General features: G+C 39.0%; 3 protein-coding genes across 6 annotated transcripts; 1 reads left to right on the forward strand and 2 right to left on the reverse strand.

Annotated features, from left to right (window-relative positions):
* Window positions 1-4,592: 4,592 nt before the first annotated feature.
* Window positions 4,593-9,741, forward strand: LOC115137238 (proline-rich protein HaeIII subfamily 1-like). 2 transcript variants are annotated; one of them, XM_065024692.1, is made up of 20 exons: window positions 4,593-4,623; window positions 5,411-5,475; window positions 5,602-5,691; window positions 5,850-5,999; window positions 6,122-6,256; window positions 6,516-6,602; window positions 6,727-6,861; window positions 7,070-7,177; window positions 7,271-7,300; window positions 7,497-7,517; window positions 7,604-7,630; window positions 7,779-7,805; window positions 7,909-7,935; window positions 8,062-8,091; window positions 8,222-8,251; window positions 8,371-8,412; window positions 8,548-8,583; window positions 8,761-8,778; window positions 8,874-8,927; window positions 9,015-9,741. In XM_065024692.1, the coding sequence occupies exons 2-19, from the start codon at window positions 5,425-5,427 to the stop codon at window positions 8,910-8,912; spliced, it is 1,083 nt and encodes a 360-aa protein (XP_064880764.1). In that variant the 5' UTR covers window positions 4,593-4,623; window positions 5,411-5,424; the 3' UTR covers window positions 8,913-8,927; window positions 9,015-9,741. The 2 variants fall into 2 exon arrangements, with proteins under 2 accessions (XP_064880764.1, XP_029529289.2); XM_029673429.2 differs by having other exon boundaries at window positions 4,595-4,623; window positions 6,727-6,867; window positions 9,015-9,739.
* On the reverse strand, window positions 9,520-12,542 carry odam (odontogenic, ameloblast associated). Of its 3 annotated transcripts, none has more exons than XM_029673433.2 (11): window positions 12,436-12,542; window positions 12,225-12,290; window positions 12,088-12,132; window positions 11,872-11,931; window positions 11,340-11,573; window positions 11,000-11,014; window positions 10,568-10,684; window positions 10,197-10,226; window positions 9,989-10,072; window positions 9,766-9,830; window positions 9,520-9,628 (listed from the first exon to the last, which is right to left on the reverse strand). In XM_029673433.2, exons 2-10 carry the CDS (start codon window positions 12,282-12,284, stop codon window positions 9,795-9,797), a joined length of 681 nt encoding a protein of 226 aa, XP_029529293.1. In that variant the 5' UTR covers window positions 12,285-12,290; window positions 12,436-12,542; the 3' UTR covers window positions 9,520-9,628; window positions 9,766-9,794. The 3 variants fall into 3 exon arrangements, with proteins under 3 accessions (XP_029529293.1, XP_029529292.1, XP_029529291.1); XM_029673432.2 differs by having other exon boundaries at window positions 10,197-10,223; window positions 11,000-11,062; XM_029673431.2 differs by having other exon boundaries at window positions 11,000-11,062.
* A 3,898-nt stretch (window positions 12,543-16,440) lies between these two features.
* scpp9 (secretory calcium-binding phosphoprotein 9) lies at window positions 16,441-18,871 on the reverse strand. The gene is made up of 10 exons (XM_029674016.2): window positions 18,786-18,871; window positions 18,586-18,638; window positions 18,460-18,474; window positions 18,182-18,313; window positions 17,776-17,922; window positions 17,450-17,512; window positions 17,030-17,119; window positions 16,846-16,896; window positions 16,659-16,746; window positions 16,441-16,560 (listed from the first exon to the last, which is right to left on the reverse strand). The coding sequence occupies exons 1-9, from the start codon at window positions 18,862-18,864 to the stop codon at window positions 16,684-16,686; spliced, it is 693 nt and encodes a 230-aa protein (XP_029529876.1). The 5' UTR covers window positions 18,865-18,871; the 3' UTR covers window positions 16,441-16,560; window positions 16,659-16,683.
* Window positions 18,872-21,625: the final 2,754 nt, after the last annotated feature.

Below are 21,625 nucleotides of genomic sequence, written 5' to 3' on the forward strand. Positions count from 1 at the left end.
TTGGAGCTGGTGCAGAGGCTGGTACAGGGGCTGGTGCAGGGATTGAGTCTGATGCAGGGGTTGGAGCTGATGCAGGGGCTGGTGCAGGGGCTGGTGCAGGGGATAGGGCAGGAGCAGGGGCTGGGGAAGAGGCAGCAAACAGGTTAAGTAGCAGTTGAAGGAGCTGATCTGAATTCAGGGAGGGCAGAATGGAACCAGCCTAAATAGGAAAGAAAACAACAGCTGTCATTTTGATATACACACCACACGTGGAATCATATCTCAGAATATTCACATATGTTTCATACACATTGATCTTCACTACTATATGTTAAATAATTTCTGCTCATAATCTGTGGAGCTATGGAACGCACCTCCTTGGAGTTTGAGTTAGAGTTGGAGTCAGAGCTGGAACGTGCAACTCTCAAATGATCCACATCAGCCTGAAAAATAATAATTTTGTGTAAATGTAAATATGCATATATATATGAATATATTTGTAAAAAAATCTATCGAAAATATAAATAAAATATGATATAATGTAGAATACTACGTCATTTGGGCCATATCTATTGTATGTTTATTTTTGTTAAACTCACAGGAAGAGTCAATGACAGGCCCAGGAGGCATCCCAGAAAGATTGTAGTCTTCATCCTCATCTTGGTGGTCAGTTCTAAAAACATATTAAGAAGCAAAAGCAGCTTAGATGACCTTTTTGTTTTTGTTCTGAATGCTGAAATAGCATGTGAACACCACAGCATAAGTATATTTACCAACATTCAAAAGCCCTGCTTTAAGACCAATTCCCTTACCTTTGAGTCACAGTTCATTTCAGCAGTTGATCAGGTGTAATGATGCGAAGACAATGAGCTATACCCAGTCGGTGGGTTTAAGTTAAGAGCACTGAGAGTCACAACACCTAATACTTAAGAGTCACAACCCCTAATAGTTAAGAGTCACAACCCCTAATACTCACGATGTTTAATTTTCTGAAATCTTTAAACTCTCTGTTGAAGGATAGGTGTGGGTAATACTAAGTGATTTACATTATAACTTCACAGATGAGTCACATGTCAAATGTAGGATATAAAACACAACCGTGTGGTAACAGTTCACAGTCATTTTCATGAATAAACCTTTTATAAATAGTGTTTATTATTAGTAAATGGTATATCATTATTTAAAAACATGTATAAGTATTATAAGTATACAATGCATAAGCATATAAAATGTCTTATAATATATTAATTTCAAACATTTCTGAACATTTATTAGAATAAAGCTTAGTCATAAATGTTACTATAAAGACAAAATATCAACTACATCCAGCTAATCGCTAAAATAATTGTTGAATATGTGATAGAAATGGATATTAATCATTTTGAAAACACATGCAGTACCAGTGTTTTGAAAACAAACACCCTCTTAGCTCCCCACCATTAAATGTTGCCCAAACCTCATGGGAAGTATTTGAGTCACCGGCTTAACAAGTATAATACGCAACACAATCCGCACCTTGCCACGACAAATGTCCAACTGTTTTTCTTTCTTTCAAGTATATGTTGCTCCAGGCAAAAACATTCATTTAGGATCATGTTCAAGAGTTCACACATTTCAAAGGCATCTGTATTTGTAGAGAAGTAAACTATTAAACACTGAACAAAAATGTTAACACAACATGTAAAGTGTTGGTCCCATTTTTCATGAGCTGAAATAAAATATCCAATACATTTTCCAGATGCACAAAAAGCTTATTTCTCTCAAATTCTGTGCACAATTTTGTTTACATCCCTATTAGTGAGCATTTCTCTTTTACCAAGATAATCCATCCACCTGACAGGAGTGGCATATCATCAATCTGATTCAACCATATGATCATTACACAGCTGCACCTTGCGCTGGTGACAGTTAAAGGTCACTCTAAAATATGCAGTTTTATCACCCAACACAATGCCACGGATGTCTCAAGTTTTGAGGGAGCGTGCAATTAGCATGCTGACTGCAGGAATGTCCACCAGAGCTGCTGAATATTCATGTTCATGTTAATTTCTCTACCATTAGCCACCTCCAACTTTATTTTAAAGAATTTGTCAGTAAGCCCAACCGGCCTCACAACCGCAGACCACGTGTAACTATGCCAGCCCAGGACATCTGGCTTCTTCACCTGTGGGATCGTCTGAAACCAGCCACCCGGGCAACTGATGAAACTGGTTTGCACAACCAAAGAATATCAGCACCAACTGTCAAAAACCGTCTTAGGGAAGCTCATCGGAATGCTTGTTGTCCTCACCAGGGTCTTGACCTTACTGCAGTTCTTGACCTTTCTACAGACCTCAGTGAGCCAATCAATGCTCACCTTCGATGGTCACTGGCAGGGGTGGAGAGGTGTGCTCTTCACGGATGAATCCCAGTTTCAACTGTACCTGGCAGATGGCACACGCATGGCGAGCGGTTTGCCGATGTCAATGTTGTGAACCGAGTATCCCATTGTGCCAGTGGGGTTATGGTATGGTCAGACATAAGCTATGGACAACAAACATAATTGCATTTGAATGCACAGCGATACCATGATAAGATCTTGAGGCCCATTGTCATGTAATTTATCTGCCCCCATCACCTAATGTTTCAGCATGATAATGCACAGTCCATGTCGTAAGGAACTGTACATAAATCCTGGAAGCTGAAAATGTCCCAGTTCTTCCATGGCCTGCACACACCAGACATGTCACCAATTGAGCATGTTTGGGATGCTCTGGATTGACGTGTACGACAGCGTGTTACAGTTCCAGTCAATATCCAGCAACTGCACAACCGTTGAAGAGGAGTGGGACAACATTCCATAGGCCTACTTGTTTTTAAAGGTACAGTGCATTCGGAAAGTATTCAGACCCCTTCCCTTTTTCCACATTTTGTTACATTACAGCCTTATTCTAAAATGGATTATACACATTTTTCCTCGTCAATCTACACATAATGACAAAGTGAAAACAGGATTTTATTTTTGCAAATGAATTCAAAATAAAAAACAGAAAAAACAGAAAAACCTTATTTGCATTAGTATTCTGACTCTTTGCTATTAGACTCGAAATTGAGCTCAGGTGCATCCTGTTTCCTTTGATCATCCTTTTGATGTTTCTACAACTTGATTGGAGCCCACCTGTGGTAAATTTAATTGATTGGACATTATTTGGAAAGGCACACGCCTGTCTATGTAAGGTCCCACAGTTGACAGTGCATGTCAGAGCAAAAACCAAGCCATAAGGTCGAAGGAATTGTCCGTAGAGATAGGTAGGATTGGATTGTGGCTAGACACAGATGGGAGAACCTTCCAGAAGGACAACCATCTCTGCAGCACTCCATCAATCAGGCCTTTATGGTAAAGTGGCCAGATGGAAGCCACTTATCAGTAAAAAGCTATGACAGCCTGTATGTAGTTTGCCAAAAGGCACCTAAAGGACACTCAGACCATGAGAAACAAGATTCTCTAGTCTGATGAACCAATATTGAACTCTTTGCTTTGAATGCCAAGCCTCACTTTTGGAGGAAACCATCCCTACGGTAAAACCACCCCTACGGTAAAGCATGGGGGTGGCAGCATCATACTGTGGGGATGTTTTTCAGAAGCATGGACTGGGAGACCAGTCAGGATCGAGGGAAATATGAACGGAGCAAATTTCAGAGATCCTTGATGAAAACCTGCTCCAGAGCGCTCAGGACCTCAGACTGGGGCAAAGGTTCACCTTCCAACAGCACAACAACCCTAAGCACACAGCCAAGACAACACAGGATTGGCTTCGGGACAAGTCTCTGAATGTCCTTGAGTGGCCCGGCCAGAGCCTGGACTTGAACCCGATCAAACATCTCTGGAGAGACCTGAAAATAGCTGTGTAGCGATGCTCCACATCCAACCTGACAGAGCTTGAGAGAATCTGCAGAGAAGAATGGGAGAAACTCCCCAAATACACATGTGCCAAGCTTGTAGCATCATACCCAAGAAGACTCAGGGCTGTAATCACTGCCTAAGGTACTTCAATAAATTACTGAGTAAAGGGTCTAAATACTTATATAAATGTGATTTTTCAGATTAGTTTTTCTTTAAATCTGCATTTGCTTTGTCATTGTGGGGTATTGTGTGTAGACTGATGAGGGGGGAAAACAATTTAATCCATTTTAGAATAAGGCTGTAACGTAACAAAATGTGGGAAAATTTCTATGGTCTGATTACTTCCGACTGCACTGTATCTGTGACCATATGAAATCCATAGATTAGGGCCAAATTAATTTCTTTCAATTGACTGATTTTCTTATTTGAACCGTAACTAAGTCAAATCTTTGAAAATGTTACATGTTTATATTTTTTGTTCAGTGTACATTATACAATTTAAATACACTTATATGAGCTACTGTCAGACTGTCATTGCAATCAAAGGGCTCTTTCTATTGGCAAACTGGCATTGCGCGACTCAATGTCAATGAAATACCCCTTTAGCAAAGCCTGCGTGATAATTGCCATATTGCACACATCAAAGCATTAGTCATAGGCTGTGTTTTCTCAAGCAGTATAGAGATTTGCTCAACACTTCATGTCTAATATAAGTGTCCATAGGTAGGAGCTTAGAGCACAAAGAGACTTCCAAGGTGAAGGTAAGTGCTACGGAGAAACACTAGGTTTAGAATAGACAGGTTGTTTTCAAGCAATCTGGGTGCAAAAATGACTTGGTGCTTTTAATGTTAAAACTACTGTTTTCAGTAATGTGTTTTCAGTGTTAAACAACTTTGTGTTTGCAGTGTTAAAATGTATTTTCAATGTTAAAACCTCTTTAAGGATCGGACCTTTTAAAAAAAAAAAATCACCTAAAATAACATACCCAAATCTCTCTGCCTGTAGCTCAGGACCTGAAGCAATGAAATGCATATTCTTGACACCATTTGAAAGGAAATACTTTGAAGTTTGTGGAAATGTGAAATTAATGTAGGAGAATATAACACATATTAGAGCTGGTAAAAGATGGCAGCAGTGTATGTGCAAAGTTTACACTGATCCAAAGAACCATTGCATTTCTGTTCAAAATGTTGTATCAAGGCTGCCCAAATGTGCCTAATTGGTTTATTAATACATTTTCAAGTTCATAACTGTGCACTCTCCTCAAACAATAGCATGGTATTCTTTCACTGTAATAGCTACTGTAAATTGGGCAGTGCAGTTAGATTAACATTAATTTAAGCTTTCTGCCCATGTCAGATATGTCTATGTCCTGGGAAATGTTCTTGTTACAACCTCATGCTAATCACATTAGCCTTCGTTAGCTCATCCGTCCCGTGAGGGGGACACCGATCCAGTATTAAACAACTTTGTGTTTTCAGTGTTAGCAATATCAGTGTTAAACAACTTTGTGTTTTCAGTGTTTAAATATGAATAATTGTCTTACAGGCATATAGGAAGCAATGGAGTACCTCTGTGTTGTCATTTTACTTTTCTCGGCTGTGGCTACACATGTGAGTAAATAGTCAAGAGAGAATAGAGAATAATCCGGAAAAATATATGGGTGCAATGCATTAGGTTTATTAATATTCAGCACGGCAGATCATGTCCTTTATTAAATTGTGATTTACTTTGCCCAGGCTGACCCATGGAGACAATTGCAACAGGGAGACAGTCGATTCCTCCCATTTGGCGGACCTCAACAAAGTCCAGACAGACACCCTATGAGAGTAAGAAAAAAAGGTCAAAGAGATTTCCAAGAGATCCAAGAGACCTAAATCAAAGTCAATCAAGATTTAGAGAAAAACAGACAATTCTAGATTTGACTTTGTTTTCTTACTTAATGGTTATATCTGAAGCTCATATTATTTTCCTTTACTTTGTCAAGCCCAATGGTAGAGATCCCTGGATGAAGGATGGTTCCCTCCCTCCATTTGGGGGCCAGCCAATAGGTGGAGGAGGAGAGAACTCTAGACCAATCGGTGGAGGACCTACGTGGCAAGGATGGGATATGGGTGGAACTGGCAACCCAGGATGGGTATGATGGCCTTCTAATTTGATTAACAATTGTGATTTTCCCAAACTACTAATTCATTGTATCTACTAGTAGTAATAGTTATGATATAGTACTTTTTACTTGACTGAATTTCTTTTGTGCAGCCCGACCAGGATCAAATGCCCCCTTGGTACACAAACAGACCCTCTGGAGGCCCAGGAAGTGGGGACACTCAGCGACTAATGGGAGGGCCCGAGTCTGGAGGACCCCTCGACTACCCTGATCGGGATTATAAAAGGGTATGTCGTGTCTGGTTATTTTCTATTTTATTTATGTAATGTATTGCTTTTTCAATGTTTTTTCTTCTCATATGCTGTTTTTGTGATCGTTTTATTGCCATGATGTACTCAGGTCTCATTTTGGAAACGTGATTTGTAATCTCAATATGATCTCCTAAATAAATAAAGGATACAAATATAAAAGCTGTCAGGGATCCTCCATCAATTGAAAATCTATTGTTAATTAACATGTATAATGTGATGCTCACTCCTGGTCAAGAGAGAGGATGAAGGTCAATGGTGGAACCAGGGAACCATGAGAAGAGACCGAGGATCATCATCCCCTGCCGATCTTCCACCTGTGACCGTGAGTAAACGGTGTAATGGCGACCTCCATGCAACCTGCTATGAAAACAATCACCGATTCCACTTAAGATGCTTAACTGATTGTAGAACTAGAATTTAATGTTTCTCTCTCTCTCTCTCAATAGGGATCTGACTTTGGGTATGCTCCCAATGGACCTGGACCACACCCTGGCCAGGGCCCCCCTCGCGGGCCAGGGTCCCGAAGGCGTAGACCTGCAGGGCCCCCAAGAGGAGGAAGACCCAACATGAGAAACCTTGATGCAAGGGCAAGACATTTTTTAAACTTTTATTTCAGACTATATTGGAAAGTACTAGCCTGGCGGTCCAGTTTGTTAGTGTGTTAGCCAATGTATCCCTCTCTGTCTTTCTGTTGTTTAAAGCGCATAGATCATGGGACGCTGGCTAGGAGACGACAGAACTAATTAGCTTTGATATAATGAAGGGTGTTGTGTCTCTTTATCTCCCCAGCCTGACAGGAACCCCATTCGCCCCTCAGCTGTTCCATCTGGAGCAGGTGGACGGCCCCCGTTTGATGACACCTTCTTTGGAGGAAGACTGTTGCAACCTGAGATGGTGGTAGGTTGTTAATAGATCCTGGTTATGTCATAACCCGGCATTAAGGTTAACGTAGACAAAATTAACTTATATCCAATTTTTTTAACGTTTTAGGGCAACAGAGAATTCATCCCCATCTTTCAGGTACAGTACCTTGGCCATTGGTAATTAATGTATGTCAATGAAGAACATCGCTTTGTGAATACAGTCATATGGATAATGAGATATGTATAATTTATTGTTAAATATGATGTTATTCCTTGTTATTCCTTGTTTATTCATTTAGAAATTCTTGAGAAATTAGAATTTAAAAAAATGTCATGTTATGATTCTTTTACAGGCTGACAATGTGACTTTACAGGTAAGATTATGTTTTTACTATCAAAAACTGAATGGATTTACATACTTAAAATCATATTGAAACAAAATGCTTTTTTTCTTTCCCAGAATGCTAGTGGTCTGCCCCTAAAAGAGGTAAAATAATGAATTTGCCTGAATGATCTAAGATTAAATCAGGCTATAGAATTTGTTATCATATATTATACATGCGTTAATTTTCCCAGTATTATACAGTGCATGTCGTCTATATCTGTTCATGTGGCGAACGTGTTTCCCTTTGTAGGGTGAGAACATTTTCCTGCTGCCAAAGGTGAGGAATTCACACAAACAATGATTTATTTTAGTATTATGATGGCTGGAGTACTGCATGATGGAATTGTGTAAAACAAATACTGTATTTTCTTTACTATCAGGGAAGACGAGGAACACCCCCACCAAGGGTATGGACTAGCCTCTCATTCCATGTTAGCTTAATTCTATGACTCGGAAGTATTGTAGGCAACATTGCAGGAAGTATGCCATTGTACTGTATATAACAGATAAGTAAACTGTAATATGTTTTACAGCATGGACATAAAAGACCTCAAGAATTAGGGGTATGACGAGATATTCCGTTTTAAATCATATTCTAGTACATTTTGCTGTGAATTTTGGTGTGAAGTGTGAATTTCTTGAAAGAACTTGAAAAGCAGTTGATATTTTTTTCTGTGTCCCTGGTTTTGATAGTTTGGATACCCATACTCATCTGGTTTTCAGGTAAGTGTCCTAATGAACATTTAAACTATTTTGTTATATATTTACAATGCTGAATAAATAGAAAACAAGTTGATTTGAAGATTTGAGAAATAGCAAAACTTTTGTTTTTTTTGTCTCAGTTCCAGCCTTACCTGAAGCTCATCTACAACCCCTCAGCTACCGTATGTATACATTTATGATTTAACATCAACAAAATACCACAATGCAAATATGTTATGTGAGATTTTATATTTTTTCTTAATTAAGAAATATACTTTAACATGTTTTAAATCTGTTATCTGTTATTTTCCCTGCAGAATAAAATCTCATTTGAATATGGGATAACAACACTTGTAAGTATTGGCTGTTTACTAAACATGCTTCTTATTGAGATTTTAATATTCCCTTTCAGCTTTAGTGTCATCATGAATGAATATTGTCAAATGTAACAATATTGTTTATTTTTCAATCAAATGTCACTCACAATACCATCTAAAACATTATTTGAATCCTTCAACCTTTACCCCAAGCTCCCATCGTTCATGAAGGTAAGAAATTGCTAATGACATTGTTGTATCTGTATTCCTACAATAAAATAATGTATTTCCTTTCTTAAACCATGATATGATTGATCTATCTGCAGGCTGAAGAAACAAAGGCTTGGGAAGAGGAAGGACAATAATATGGTGGATACAAGGTGTGTTAAACACTTTGCATAGGCATTTCCTTGCAATGCATCATCTATTTCTTTATCCTTTTCTGACTTCTTCTTCCCTGTTTACAGGGAGAAGAAGCCCAAGCCTTGCATCTGGATTGGAATCGTTGATTGGAATGAGATTACATTTTTGACATATTTTCATATCTATCTGGAGTACATTCAACTTTACAGATTACATTTGGATATTCAGTTGGTAAATGTTTTCCTAAATACTAATACATTTCTTAACTCATGAAACCAAATAATCTTTAGTTTTAGCCTAACAATATTTGATTTTACTCATGGGTGTGGGGAGGTGGGCCTCTTTCTGTCCAGTAAGGTAATTTCTGGACAATATTTCTGTCCAATTAGGGGACCCCTTTTGGCTCAAGAGCACCCCCAGTGGCAAGATATGTGTAGCCTCTTTAGAACCTATTTTTAACTATACAGTACATGGCAGGTGTTGGTGGAGGTTACTTCTGTGATATAATTTGACACTTTCAATTGCTCTATAACATTCATTAAAACTTCCAGCATGCAAACTAAGAACTCTTGTTTTTGTGTGCATACAAAGTACAATTGACAACTGTGATTTTGCTTGATAATGGATTTATTTGACAATAGAAAATGTATCATATTGTAACGGACAACATATCTTATATTAATATAGGAGTAGGAATGTGAGATTGATGTGCCGATCCCTGAAAATGAAACAAAACAAATAAACACTTAAATGGAAGTACAGTATACTACCTATATGAATACATTTCAGGTGTTCAGTTGAAGAAATGTTTCCTTCCCATAATAAAACCTGGAAATGGCCCTAATGTTACCCTACCTCAATTTCATTTGACCCCACATGCAATTCTATGGCTCAAACAGGAAAGGGAAGTTGGGACGACCCTGTAAAAAAAAAAAAATTCAGGATGACATTATCACAAGGACAACATATGTTTCATATCACTTACTAAAATCTATATATACAATGTATACATACTATAATATATTATATATTATATTGGCATTGTTATAGTCATAGTAAAAGAAGTTAGAGGTCATACCTCATCCAAGCCAGGGTCAACTGTGTCTCCACGGTGATCTGGTGGAGGGTTGGCGGCCTCTGTCTGGAATCCTTTAGGCCATGTCTATCAACAACACAAAAATACAGTTAGATATCACACAGCTCAGTCTACATCAACAGCCCTCACATAGAGGACACATTAATGTTATCCATATATGATTCAGACACAGTAGTAAGTGCTTACTTACCTTTCCTGGTGCCTGAGGTTGGGCAGCCTGCTGCAATTTTGAAAGGGTAATAATAATTATTCAGATACTCTGTCTGGCCTGTTGAATTTTCGAATTATACAATTATTGTTCGTTTAAAATGAAACTAAAATCATGAAATTATGACATACTATCAGTTCATTGTCTCTAAATTTCCTTTCTGTTGAGAATATTTCACTGCACTTTAAACTGCCGCATTCAAATGTTTTATTCTCCTGGAGCCGCAATGCTTATGCATAGGTTTTCATTGAAATGAATAGGAGCGTCTCACACTCTGCAAAAGTCACTCGTCTAGTGTAACAGGCCTGTATGAGGGGAAAGGAGAGCACACCCATGTAATGACCCCTCCTCACCTGTAGTGGGAGCTGTGGTTTCTGAGGGGTCTTCTCCAAGTTCAGCTGGTTCTGCCTGTTGTTCTGGTTAGGCTGGGGGTAGTTGGGGTAACCGTAAGACATGTAGTAGGGGTAGCCCTAGGGAAGATACACTTGTGAAAGTTAAGAGTCTTAAAGGATCAAAAAGTGTGATGATGATGATATGTTTGATATGCCAAAACACATCAGGGTCACACATTTAGCTTCTTAGTGCTCTATCTTGAAAACGTTACTGTTGACATGCCCAATTTGTGGGGGACCATATCGACAGTGAACTACTAAGAAAATGCAACACGGAAATGGAGGGTAAAGTGATCCTTTAGTCTGAATAAAGAGTGTACATCATCTCTTACAGTGAATACAAGATGCACCTTGAGGAACAAATCACATTGAAAGAGGGAAACTCCACTGTACCTGCATTCTTGGTTGCTGGGGAAATGAAAATGATGGGTAGTGTTGAGCAAACTGAGGAACCCCCTTCAGGATAATATAAAATAAATACAACTTCAACAAATACTGGAAAGACTTTGCCAATTACTAGTGGATTACCTGACACATGGTATTTCATTGAATTACATTGAATTTGTATAAAAACATAGATAAACTGACTTCAGGAAAAAAATATGTGTATTCATTAGTAGAGGCTGGGAAGCCTTTTGTCATTGGTATCCATCAGAAACATTGGTATTTCAATGAATTTGTGTGAAAACATACATAGACCAACTAACTGATCTGAAATGGTACAGTAGCCTACCTGTGCAGGGTTGTGTGGTTGCTGGGGGTTATTGGGGTTGTTGGGGTCCTGGGGGGCCCCAGGCTGCTCCTGTTGGGCATTGGCATACAGTATGGGGGGCAGCTGGTTCCCCTGTGTAGGGAACATCATCTGGGGGCCGAAAGGGCCTCCCACCTGGGGGTTAAAGTTCACCATCTGGGGGAGACCAAGTTCAGGCTGCTGCTGGATCACGTACTGGGGCATGAATGGAGACGCCTGAAAAAACATGGTTGGGTAAAAGATCTGTCTCTGACCTAAGATCATTTCAAAGCTTTGCAGGCCGAAGTTGTGACGAGCAATTGAATGAACAATTCGGTTGATGTGCCAAAGCTGAAAATATGTGTAGTTAAAGGTGAAGTGGGAATGGAAACTGCTCACTGGAGACCATTTTTAACTATTATGCTGTCTGCAAATGTAGCTAATGATATCAATCTTCTTTACTACAGTATGTCTATAGCATTATCATGGCTAATGATTTCTACCTCGATTGCGTTAGATTGGATTGGTTCAGTACCTGCATTTGTGTTTGCCCAAAGCCTACACCTGTCAGGGTCAGTCCATTCAACCGCAGGATCTGTAAAGGATGGGTGAGCAGTCAGAAAATGTTTCTAACAACCGTTACTCCACATTGCATTGTATTTTACTGCACATCAATGTGAAAGAAAAATCACGAACAACAAATGCAATGTCAAGAGTTGCAGACAAAAAGATATGGGGCAATTCAATGTACCTCATTGCTGTTACTTGCGAGGATTCCAATTTGCTGTTGGTATATCTTTAAAAAAGCGACAAAAACAGTTTGTTATGATTCATTTTGAAGTGTAGCGCTATAAATGAAGGAATATTTGAGTAACGTGTGAAACTCACAGGAAGTGAAAGGCTAGCACCCAAAAGGCAGACCAAAACAGTTACAGTCTGCGGCTTCATGATATCCTACAATGAAGACAGAACAAATGTAGTTCATATCTGACATCTCAATACCATCTTGTAACCATCTTGAGCATGTTGTACTTATACTTTTTTTTTTTAAACTATTTTTGATTATACAAAAGCAAGTCATAGCCCATGACAGTATTACCTTATCAGAGAACGTCAGCTTCAGCCTATCTTCTTTCTTTCCAGTGTGTTCTTTGTTTCTCTGTCCAGGCTACTGTGTCTCTCCTACTTTTAAACTATCGCTGTCTTCCCACTTGAGCTGTCATGTCCCAGACACACACAGACTATGGTCAATATGACGCACAGGCTCTTTGAGATGACATCACTCTCAGACTCAGACAGTTACAGTGCAGATATATGCAGCTGTATCATTATGGACTTACCATAAGTCAAAATGAATCTCATGCCTGGACATTATCTATCGTGTCGTACACCAATTCTAATGTTATTGTCTAATATGTTGACTCTACAGTATATGACACAAAGTAGGTGGATGAAAGGTGGATAACAGTCAACCCCTGTCCCATTATTTCAATGGGTATTCTGCCCCTACAGTATGTTCACAATATATAGAACATCTCCTATTATACATCACTTTCCCTATATTGGCCAGAAGAACCTGGAACTCAATGCCCCTGATGACCATGAGTCTGCGTTATTTGTAAACCTTTCATAGAGACCTGTGATTATAATATGCGTCACTACAAGAGAGTTTGCTGCAGGTGGTTAAGAGTTTTCAGACAGACGATTAGTCTATGGACTGGTGTGGGGTTGGCATGTGTAAATGTAAGTCTTTTGATTGACATTATCAGTGTTTATTATGTCCTATAAATAAGGTATTATAGGCAGGTAGCTGTAAGGTTGCTGGTTCAAATCCCAATGGTTACTGAACTGGCAACAGGAGGGCTGCTGGTTTAGATCCTAACCGCCATCATTTGGTTTTAGGATAAAACCATTTGTAAAAAATGTAAGAAACATTTGCATACTCTTATGATATTATATTACATAATTACATTCTGAAAGAGATTGAGGAAGAGTGAGAAGTACAATCTACAGTAGAAACATTTCCCCTGTTCTTCATCTGGCCAGGTTCCACGAGGGGGCAAAAGGGGCTTTGGGCACTCAGTAGAAACTCAGTTTTAGTCCTATCTCCCTATATAAAAATAGCAAAAACCTTTAAATGATTGAGAGACAGGATGGTGCCAAATCTGTATCTCCGCTGTGCTGTGTCAGCAGAATCGACAGAGAGCACAGGATGTGTGTAGGGGGGATATGGAAAGCCCCTGGGGTGGTTGGGTTTCCATAAACATCTTGGGAAAAACACTTCTCATCTGTGATAGGCTAATTGAATAATATGGTACACCTCTACCTGTAATATTTGATTTTGATTTATAAAGATGGGGTCAAGTTAGCCTTATTAGCCTTAGCCTATTTAGCTTGCTCGAACCAGCTAATCTGCCACTGCCACTATTGATATCAAAAATTGGCTTTGCCAAAGTACCCAAACAAAGATAAAAGGAGTGTGATGAGCAGCAGCTGCAGCATCAGACCACAGAGGTCACCACCAAGCCCAGCAGCGATGATGCTGCCGAGCTCCAGCTAGCTTTGCGTGCAGAGCCTACCCACCCTTCCACAAACGCCAGGATATTGACTCCACAGTCCCCTCCACCTCTGACTGTTCCTGACGATCTTGGAACAGAGGAGCCAGCCCAGGTTAATCTAGAATACTACCCTAGCCGCAGGTTTTCTGTCCAAAAACATTCATTTAACAGCGTCTGGTTCATAGGAAGAGTGTCTGGAATACTGGGTTACTGCAGAATTCAATATAATTCCAATGCAAGAACTCAAATGATGCTCCTGGGTGTAGTTACATATCAGTATGTTTCATAATAAACATTCTATTATGGTTTTCTTGGTAGCCTATTGGTTTTTGTGCTTGTAAATGGAACTGTGTGTATTGGAAACGTGTTTATGGTAGGCTGGCATTGCTTAATCGATTAAGCCCCTAAGGCGTGGCAGGGTAGCCTAGTGGTTAGAGCGTTGGACTAGTTGCAAGTTCAAATCCCTGAGCTGACAAGGTTCAAATCTATTGTTCTGCTCCCGAACAGGCAGTTAACCCACTGTTCCTAGGCCGTCATTGAAAATAAGAATTTGTTCTTAACTGACTTGCCTAGTTAAATAAAGGTAAAATTAAAATAAAATTAAAAAGTGGGTTGAATTTAATCCACTGAAGTGTTTTGTGCCATATCACAACGTGTTGCTGTACTCCTGAGCAGCATGATTTTCCATGTCTTTATGTTTGGCAAGACAGCTCTGCATGGCTGCTTCTCACTGTAGTAGGTTGTAGTCTATATTTTGGTTATTTGGATCTCCATTCTGCTTTTGTTTACTGCGTTTGTTTACTATTAATGTAACTAGCTGAAATATAGATTTTGTCATGCCTTTATTGATCTTATATTTTGTATTCTAGGCCTACATGATACCACTGTTCTATTCACATTCATTTGTTCGCATTCACAGCTGTGTTGGTATTCTAAGCCAAACTGCTATTAAAACCTTTTGGGGATCGGTGTCCCTTCCACGGGACGGTTGAGTTAAAGGCTAATGCGATTAGCATGAGGTTGTAAGAAACAAGACAATTTCCCAGGACATATACATATCTGATATTGGCAGAAAGCTTAAATTATTGTTAATCTAACTGCACTGTCCAATTTACAGTAACTATTGCAGTGAAATAATACCATGCTATTGTTTGAGGAGAGTGCACCATTTTGAACATGAAAAGTTATTAATAACCAAATTAGGCACATTTGGGCAGTCTTGATACAACGTACACTGGCCAACATCGAAATTGCACCTGGGCTGGAATAATACGTTATGACCTTTCTCTTTCATTCCAAAGATGATGGTACAAAAAAAATACAAAAGAACAGTTGTTTTTTTCTTTGTATTATCCTTTTCCAGATCTATTCTGTTATATTCTCCTTTCACATTTCCACAAACTTCGAAGTGTTTCCTTTCAAATGGTACCAATAATATGCATATCCTTGCTCCAGGGCCTGCACTACAGGCAGTTAGATTTGGGTATATAATTTTAGGTTAAAAAAAATATATTTAAAGGGGCGGATTCTTTTAACTATTTTTGTTTGCCTGCATGAATAACTAGGTTATTTCTTTCAGCATTTAGTTTGCATTATTTTGGTAAGACAGATAGACATGCGCATTCGCATAGGTTGTTTGTAATAGGTGAATTACCCTATCTATCTTGTAGCTTAGATTCATTACCAAAATGTCAATGCTTTGGTGAGTAGGGTGCAGTCCATTGTATTGATACAGTGCAGCGGAGATAGGCTACAGATTTCTTGCCAACCTGTCACTTCAAAAGCACTCAATCAATGGTCTCGGAGTCTTGGCATTTGAACTTTATGTTTATTGTGGTATAGAGTGATATACTGTATAAGCAGAATTATAAGCAGAATTCAATATAATTCCATTGCAAGAATCCCCCAAAATGTTGCTTCCGAACCGATTTCAACTGCCCCCTTAGTCACTTTTTTATGGCGCTGGGTCTGTTCATCCTTTAGCCCTGCAGTCACTTGAAGCCTGTCGATGTGCTTCTTCACCAACAGTGTCTTTACTTTCTCAGGTCCTCACAAATTCTTAAAGTGATGGCTTCCTGGACAGAATTTCAACCTAGTCCTGGACTGAAATGCATGCTCAATTGAGATTCCCCATTGAAAGTGCTTCTTATGGACTAAACTTAATCTGAGTCTAGTAATCTGGGCTCATAATATTTTAGATACTCAAATTAATTTAATTCTGCCCCTAGATGGCGAAATTGGGGCAATATGCCATACATTTGCATGACAAACGTAGGAAGGGCCAAAAATCAACCCCCATTTCAAACCAAACAAACAAACAATTTTAATGAAGGCTAATAGTCATGTTTATTGAAATTTCAAGAAGAAACATAGACATGGCAAATAAGATCTGCATGTATACAATGTTAGAAGACATTATACGTTTACGTTTTAGTAATTTAGCAATCGCTCTTATCCAGAGCAATTAACAGGAGCAATTAGGGTTAAATGCCTTGCTCAAGGGCACATCAACCAATTTTTCACCTAGTTGGCTCAGGGATTTGAACCAGCAACCTTTAGGTTAATGGACCAAAGCTCTTAACCGCTAGCGTATCTGATATGATTAACTTAAAGTGCTGTGGACGACTTGGTGAAATTCCCCTGTGTCCATGTTCTACAGCAGACACCTGTAAATAAATCACCCAAGATACGTTTTGCTTATTATTTTTTTCAATAATGGGATATTGTACAGTACCACAAATAGCATTTGTATTTTGATGTATACCTTGTTCCTCTCAAAATTGTCGACTCTAAACTGGAATATTGTCTTGACAAGTAGTTGGGGACGGAGTTGTGGTTGTCTCAGTTGAAATCTGAATGAGAAAAGGAAAGGGAAATGGGATACCTAGTCAGTTGTCCAACTGAATGTATTCAACTGGAATGTATCCGATTAAATGTGCATTATTCTGTACCTGAATGTCCAAATCAGGTTTCATGGTGTGAGCCCTCCTCATCAGAAAGCGCTAAAAGGTGAAAATTGTATGAACATATGCACATTAACTAGATTCATTTTATTACACAGAGTCAATTACAGATTGAAATACACTATTTACCATGAGCCACACTGTACTGTACAGTCAGTGACCATTACTGTACCTTGAATCTTCTCACGGGCTCTGCTTGTGGAGGACCCTGCTGTGGCTGCTGCTGTTGCATCATGGGAATCCCACCTGCACCTTGGACTCCCTAACCAGAAGGAAGAGTTATTATTATACATTTATTATAAAATGTAAATGATGGAGTAGACTAAATGTATTCATGATTTGTGCGTGCCTATATTTTCCTGGTATGTAATACACTCTCGCCCTCATGTGGGAAACTCGGGACCTCCAAGTTCAAATTAACGTTAAAGTTATCTGCTTAGAGATTCATATTGGTGAATTCTGATACCTCCCCAGTAGGAAACTCTCATTCCGACTCTTCCGCCTAGCTTAACAAGTTGGAAATGTCAGCGTTTCCGAGTTTCCAACATTAAGTGAACTCAGAATATGTTTGAGTACATAGAGTTGTCTATACCATGACTTGCTGTTGTGGAGGATTCATCCCTGTCATTTGAGGGACACCCATGTAGTAAGGCAGCTGTTCATGGGAGAACAAACATTTTAATTACTGCAAAGCATTTCCAAATGGTTTCTTCTCTTATAATACTATAATAACACCAAAAGAAAAAGCAGAATATGCAATATAAACATCCTTTTTTTTCAAAGTTGTAACCCAGGACAAAAATGTGTACAATCTATTTCCCATTTTTAACTAATAAAACTAATAAAATATTAAAACAACAGAAAAGGACATACATAGCAGAATAAGAAGTATGAAAGTCTATTTATTTTGAGTCATACCCCGTTAGCTGGTGGGGCAGGATACTGGTACTGCCCAGGGAAGTTAGGGAACAGTTGAGGCTGCAGCATCCCGACATTGGGGAAACCATAGGGACCATTGGGAACAGCTTGGGGTTGCATGACATATGTGGGGACACCTGGGACCATCTGTATGAGTGAGGAGAGAAAGTCATGCCAAATTATTCAGCACTTAGATAAAGATATAGTTTTCCCTCCCACATCATCTCTCCCTAATACACAATTGACTGTCTGTTGCATAAATGGTTATGTGAAATGATTTATATAAAAGTGTATAAGTAGTTTAAAAACAGTGTATTCTTTGTTTATCCACCTGTTGTGAACAGTTACTGTATAATACATTTCTTGAAATAGAATGAAACTGCAAACAGGGATATTGATGACTGACCTGGGCAAACTGAGGCTGCCCAATCAACCCAGTGCCACCAGGGAGGACGCCAGGGTTCAGGCCCCCAACCACCAGTCCAGGGTTAACCCCAGACACAATTCCACCATTTAGACCTGCCAGCAGTCTCAGTTTCTGAGAAATGACAAAGATAGATATGATATGACCTTGAATTCTATCAACAGCTTCTCCTGAAGTGTCCACTCATTCAATACTTCCCACAACCCTAAAAGCATTGGATTGGTGAAGGATACATATGTTTTTAGTGTCCAGTATCCTACCTTGCCAGCATTGACCTAAACAGATCATTGAGGGGGGAATAAAAGGAAAATTGTCATTAGAGTCATTTTGAATGCAAACATTTGATTTTGTACATTGTTGTGTGATGAACATGTGATCATACTCACATTGAAGATGGTGGCCATGAAGGCTACAAAAATAAGAAGCTTCATTTTGCAATCTGGAATATTAACAGACAGACCACAAACGTGATTAGTGTTGCTAAACTACTGGGGCTACTGTACTAGGTACGTTATCTAGATTATTTGCTGCTAACCAAATTATTAAATAATATATCATGTTTGAATATGAAGGCAAAAATACAGACCTTGAAGTGGTGAAAATTGTTTTGCTTCAGGTGCTGTCCTCCAAGCAGTATTCTCAGTTGCCCTCTGACATTTGAACATAGCCTTTTATTGATGTTAGATCTTCTATAGCAACCAATTAGAACAGAGCCCAGAAATTAGAAATCTTCATGTTGGTCACCTGATGCCCATAATAACAGGAGTTGCCCAATTAAGATAAAGCCAGAGGCATTGTGTGGTTTTAGTCTTCAATGACTCCAATACCTGGTCCCCAAAATAAGACCATTGACCATTGTTCCAAATATTACTAAGTGACCACTAGTGACCGCAGTAGGACCATGAAAGGTCACAAACAGATTAAGCAACCAGGTTGTAATCATGGAGGCCCGTGAGCTAAGTAAAGAATTACATCCATATGGCTAAAGAATCTAAGAACGTAAATCAACATAATATGACTGTAGATTGCTTCTGAATACATGTAACTATTTTCACGATCACAATTGTTGTGGTTTTAACAAATGTACTCCTTAAGCAGGGTAAATGCATACGTATTGCTTCCTAAAGAGATTGTGAACAGACTTGTGCTACTGCTAAACCTTAAACTGCCTATTTTCTTTCCCGTGCTGTAACAGCCCTACAAGTACACACATGTTCACAGGACCCATGCTTAGCTATGACCCCGTCTCCATTGTGGTTGGATGGGAATGGTGTCATGCAGCTCTTAGGTTGTCTGGGATTGGTGTACCCGACTACAGTATTACAGGTAAATACCACCTAGGTGAGTCTGCGGCTGTATTGGGATTATAGTATGACATGTCGTTTGTGAAGTCTGAGACCAAATTGTTTTTTTTTAATGATATGTTACAACTAATGACTGATCCTTTTTGGTTATCCACACACACACTGAAAAACAGTTCGACTATTGTCCAAAAATGTAAGGAAATATTGTATGATAAGTTTGTTTGTGTAAAATATTTCCCACACTATGGTTCACTCCATAGTCAACGTGGCCATTGTGTCTTGAACATCTTAGTGAAAATGTGAAACATCTTAGTGACATATTTGTGGGTTCATGAATGAATGGTCAGGGAAAGTTCATAATGCAGCATGTGAACTTCAGGAAAGCATGTGCAGCTTGTTCATTCCATAGAGTAATAGTAATATTTTTTTTAACATTTTGCCCACGGAGTTTTTATAGATATGCACTATTTAAGTGCCACAAAACTGTTTGAATCAGAGCACTCAAAACATACTGTGTGGAAATGCTTAGGAAGCAAGAGGGTCAAATTGGTTTAATCATACGATTCTGGAATCTATTCAAGCAAGGTATAAGGCCTTAATAAATGTAAGAACTCTCAAGAGAAATTGGATTTTCTCCTATATAAGCATCTCGTACTTTGGTTCACATTTTGTCATGAGGCTGAGAGAAAATGCTACATTTGTAAAGGTAATTTCTTGCGATTCTACACATTTGGCTATCATATGCTATCTCGGGTGCCCCGAATTTAATTTCATTGGAAATATAATTTTGCCCTGCACTTCTCCACCCATGCACTATAGTTAGGCCCCTATACAGGCTATTGATCATTTAATTGATCTCACAAAAAACATTGTAGGCAAACTGGATTTCCCGAGCCCAGCAGAGAACTGCACTTGGCTTGCATTTTATGAAGTGATCTCGACTAAGAAAAGATTGGTGACCACTATTTTAGTCTATGTAGGCTATGACCTATTATTATGTATTAGCATACTGTTAGGCTATAATTTAAGTGTCCTTTGATGGTGTTAAATATACAGCATGCAACCTAATTCTAACCTGATCTACTTTGATTGGCCTCCGTGCCAGTAATTAACATTTACATTAGAAAAGCCTGGCCTCATTGGACCCCCCTTCGGGCCAATGACGTGTCTTTTGAAAGTCAACAGTCTAGTAAATACATTTCATTTATGCTATCGGAATCGTTTGGTTTTGTTTATGAAGGTCATACGTAGCATTAGAATACAAAATCAAATCGATTTGAAAGAAAACAATAGCATTTTCATTAGTTTATGTAATTTATGTAAATAAATATGACTAAAACACCAGTATTCAAGTGTTAAAATCCATTAAATAAACACCATCACAAAGATAATTTATTATTCATTTGTTAAGGGCAGGTCTTAAAGGAATTCATTTATTTATAGAACAGAATGGCATATTTTGAGTTTAAATATGTTAATGTGCTTTATGTCCTCATAAAATTGCTTATAACACAAATTCTGCTTGTGATATTAAGATACTAACAATGATAGTGTGTTAGATAGACTTATTTAGGAAAATTCAAGGACTTAAAAAATGGCAGAGTAATTAAAAAAGTTATTTTGCTTTGAGTCAATATGACGCTCTCAGCTCTCCTAGTGTTGAATGGTTACAGTTGTGGCCTCCTAGCCTGGCCTACTATCTCCTGGTCGCTGAGGCTAGCCTAGCCTATCCTAGCCTACTATCTCCTGGTCGCTGAGGCTAGCCTAGCCTATCCTAGCCTACTATCTCCTGGTCGCTGAGCTTAGCCTAGCCTATCCTAGCCTACTATCTCCTGGTCGCTGAGGCTAGCCTAGCCTATCCCTACTATCTCCTGGTCGCTGAGCTTAGCCTAGCCTAGTCTAGCTTGGTCTACTATCTCCTGGTCGCTGAGCCTACTATCTCCTGGTCGCTGAGCTTAGCCTAGCCTATCCTAGCCTACTATCTCCTGGTCGCTGAGGCTAGCCTAGCCTATCCTAGCCTACTATCTCCTGGTCGCTGAGCTTAGCCTAGCCTAGTCTAGCTTGGTCTACTATCTCCTGGTCACTGAGCCAGTGAGAGGTTGCCAAGCCTATTGTGATTATT

The sequence above is a fragment of the Oncorhynchus nerka genome, linkage group LG11 (assembly GCF_034236695.1).
Source record: "Oncorhynchus nerka isolate Pitt River linkage group LG11, Oner_Uvic_2.0, whole genome shotgun sequence".
Classification (NCBI taxonomy): domain Eukaryota; kingdom Metazoa; phylum Chordata; class Actinopteri; order Salmoniformes; family Salmonidae; genus Oncorhynchus; species Oncorhynchus nerka.

Coding starts and splice junctions, on each gene's coding strand:
- LOC115137238 (XM_029673429.2), top strand. CDS start 5,425: ATGGAGTACCTCTGTGTTGTCATTTTACTTTTCTCGGCTGTGGCTACA. Junction 6,868..7,069: donor TGAGAAACCTTGATGCAAGG/GCAAGACATTTT, acceptor TTATCTCCCCAG/CCTGACAGGAACCCCATTCG. Junction 8,252..8,370: donor CATACTCATCTGGTTTTCAG/GTAAGTGTCCTA, acceptor TTTTTGTCTCAG/TTCCAGCCTTACCTGAAGCT.
- odam (XM_029673431.2), bottom strand. CDS start 12,284: ATGAAGCCGCAGACTGTAACTGTTTTGGTCTGCCTTTTGGGTGCTAGC. Junction 10,685..10,999: donor CCCAGCAACCAAGAATGCAG/GTACAGTGGAGT, acceptor TATCTTCCCTAG/GGCTACCCCTACTACATGTC. Junction 9,831..9,988: donor TTGACCCTGGCTTGGATGAG/GTATGACCTCTA, acceptor TTTTTTTTACAG/GGTCGTCCCAACTTCCCTTT.
- scpp9 (XM_029674016.2), bottom strand. CDS start 18,864: ATGTTCAAATGTCAGAGGGCAACTGAGAATACTGCTTGGAGGACAGCA. Junction 18,639..18,785: donor ACAATTTTCACCACTTCAAG/GTCTGTATTTTT, acceptor TTAATATTCCAG/ATTGCAAAATGAAGCTTCTT. Junction 16,897..17,029: donor AGCCCGTGAGAAGATTCAAG/GTACAGTAATGG, acceptor TTCACCTTTTAG/CGCTTTCTGATGAGGAGGGC.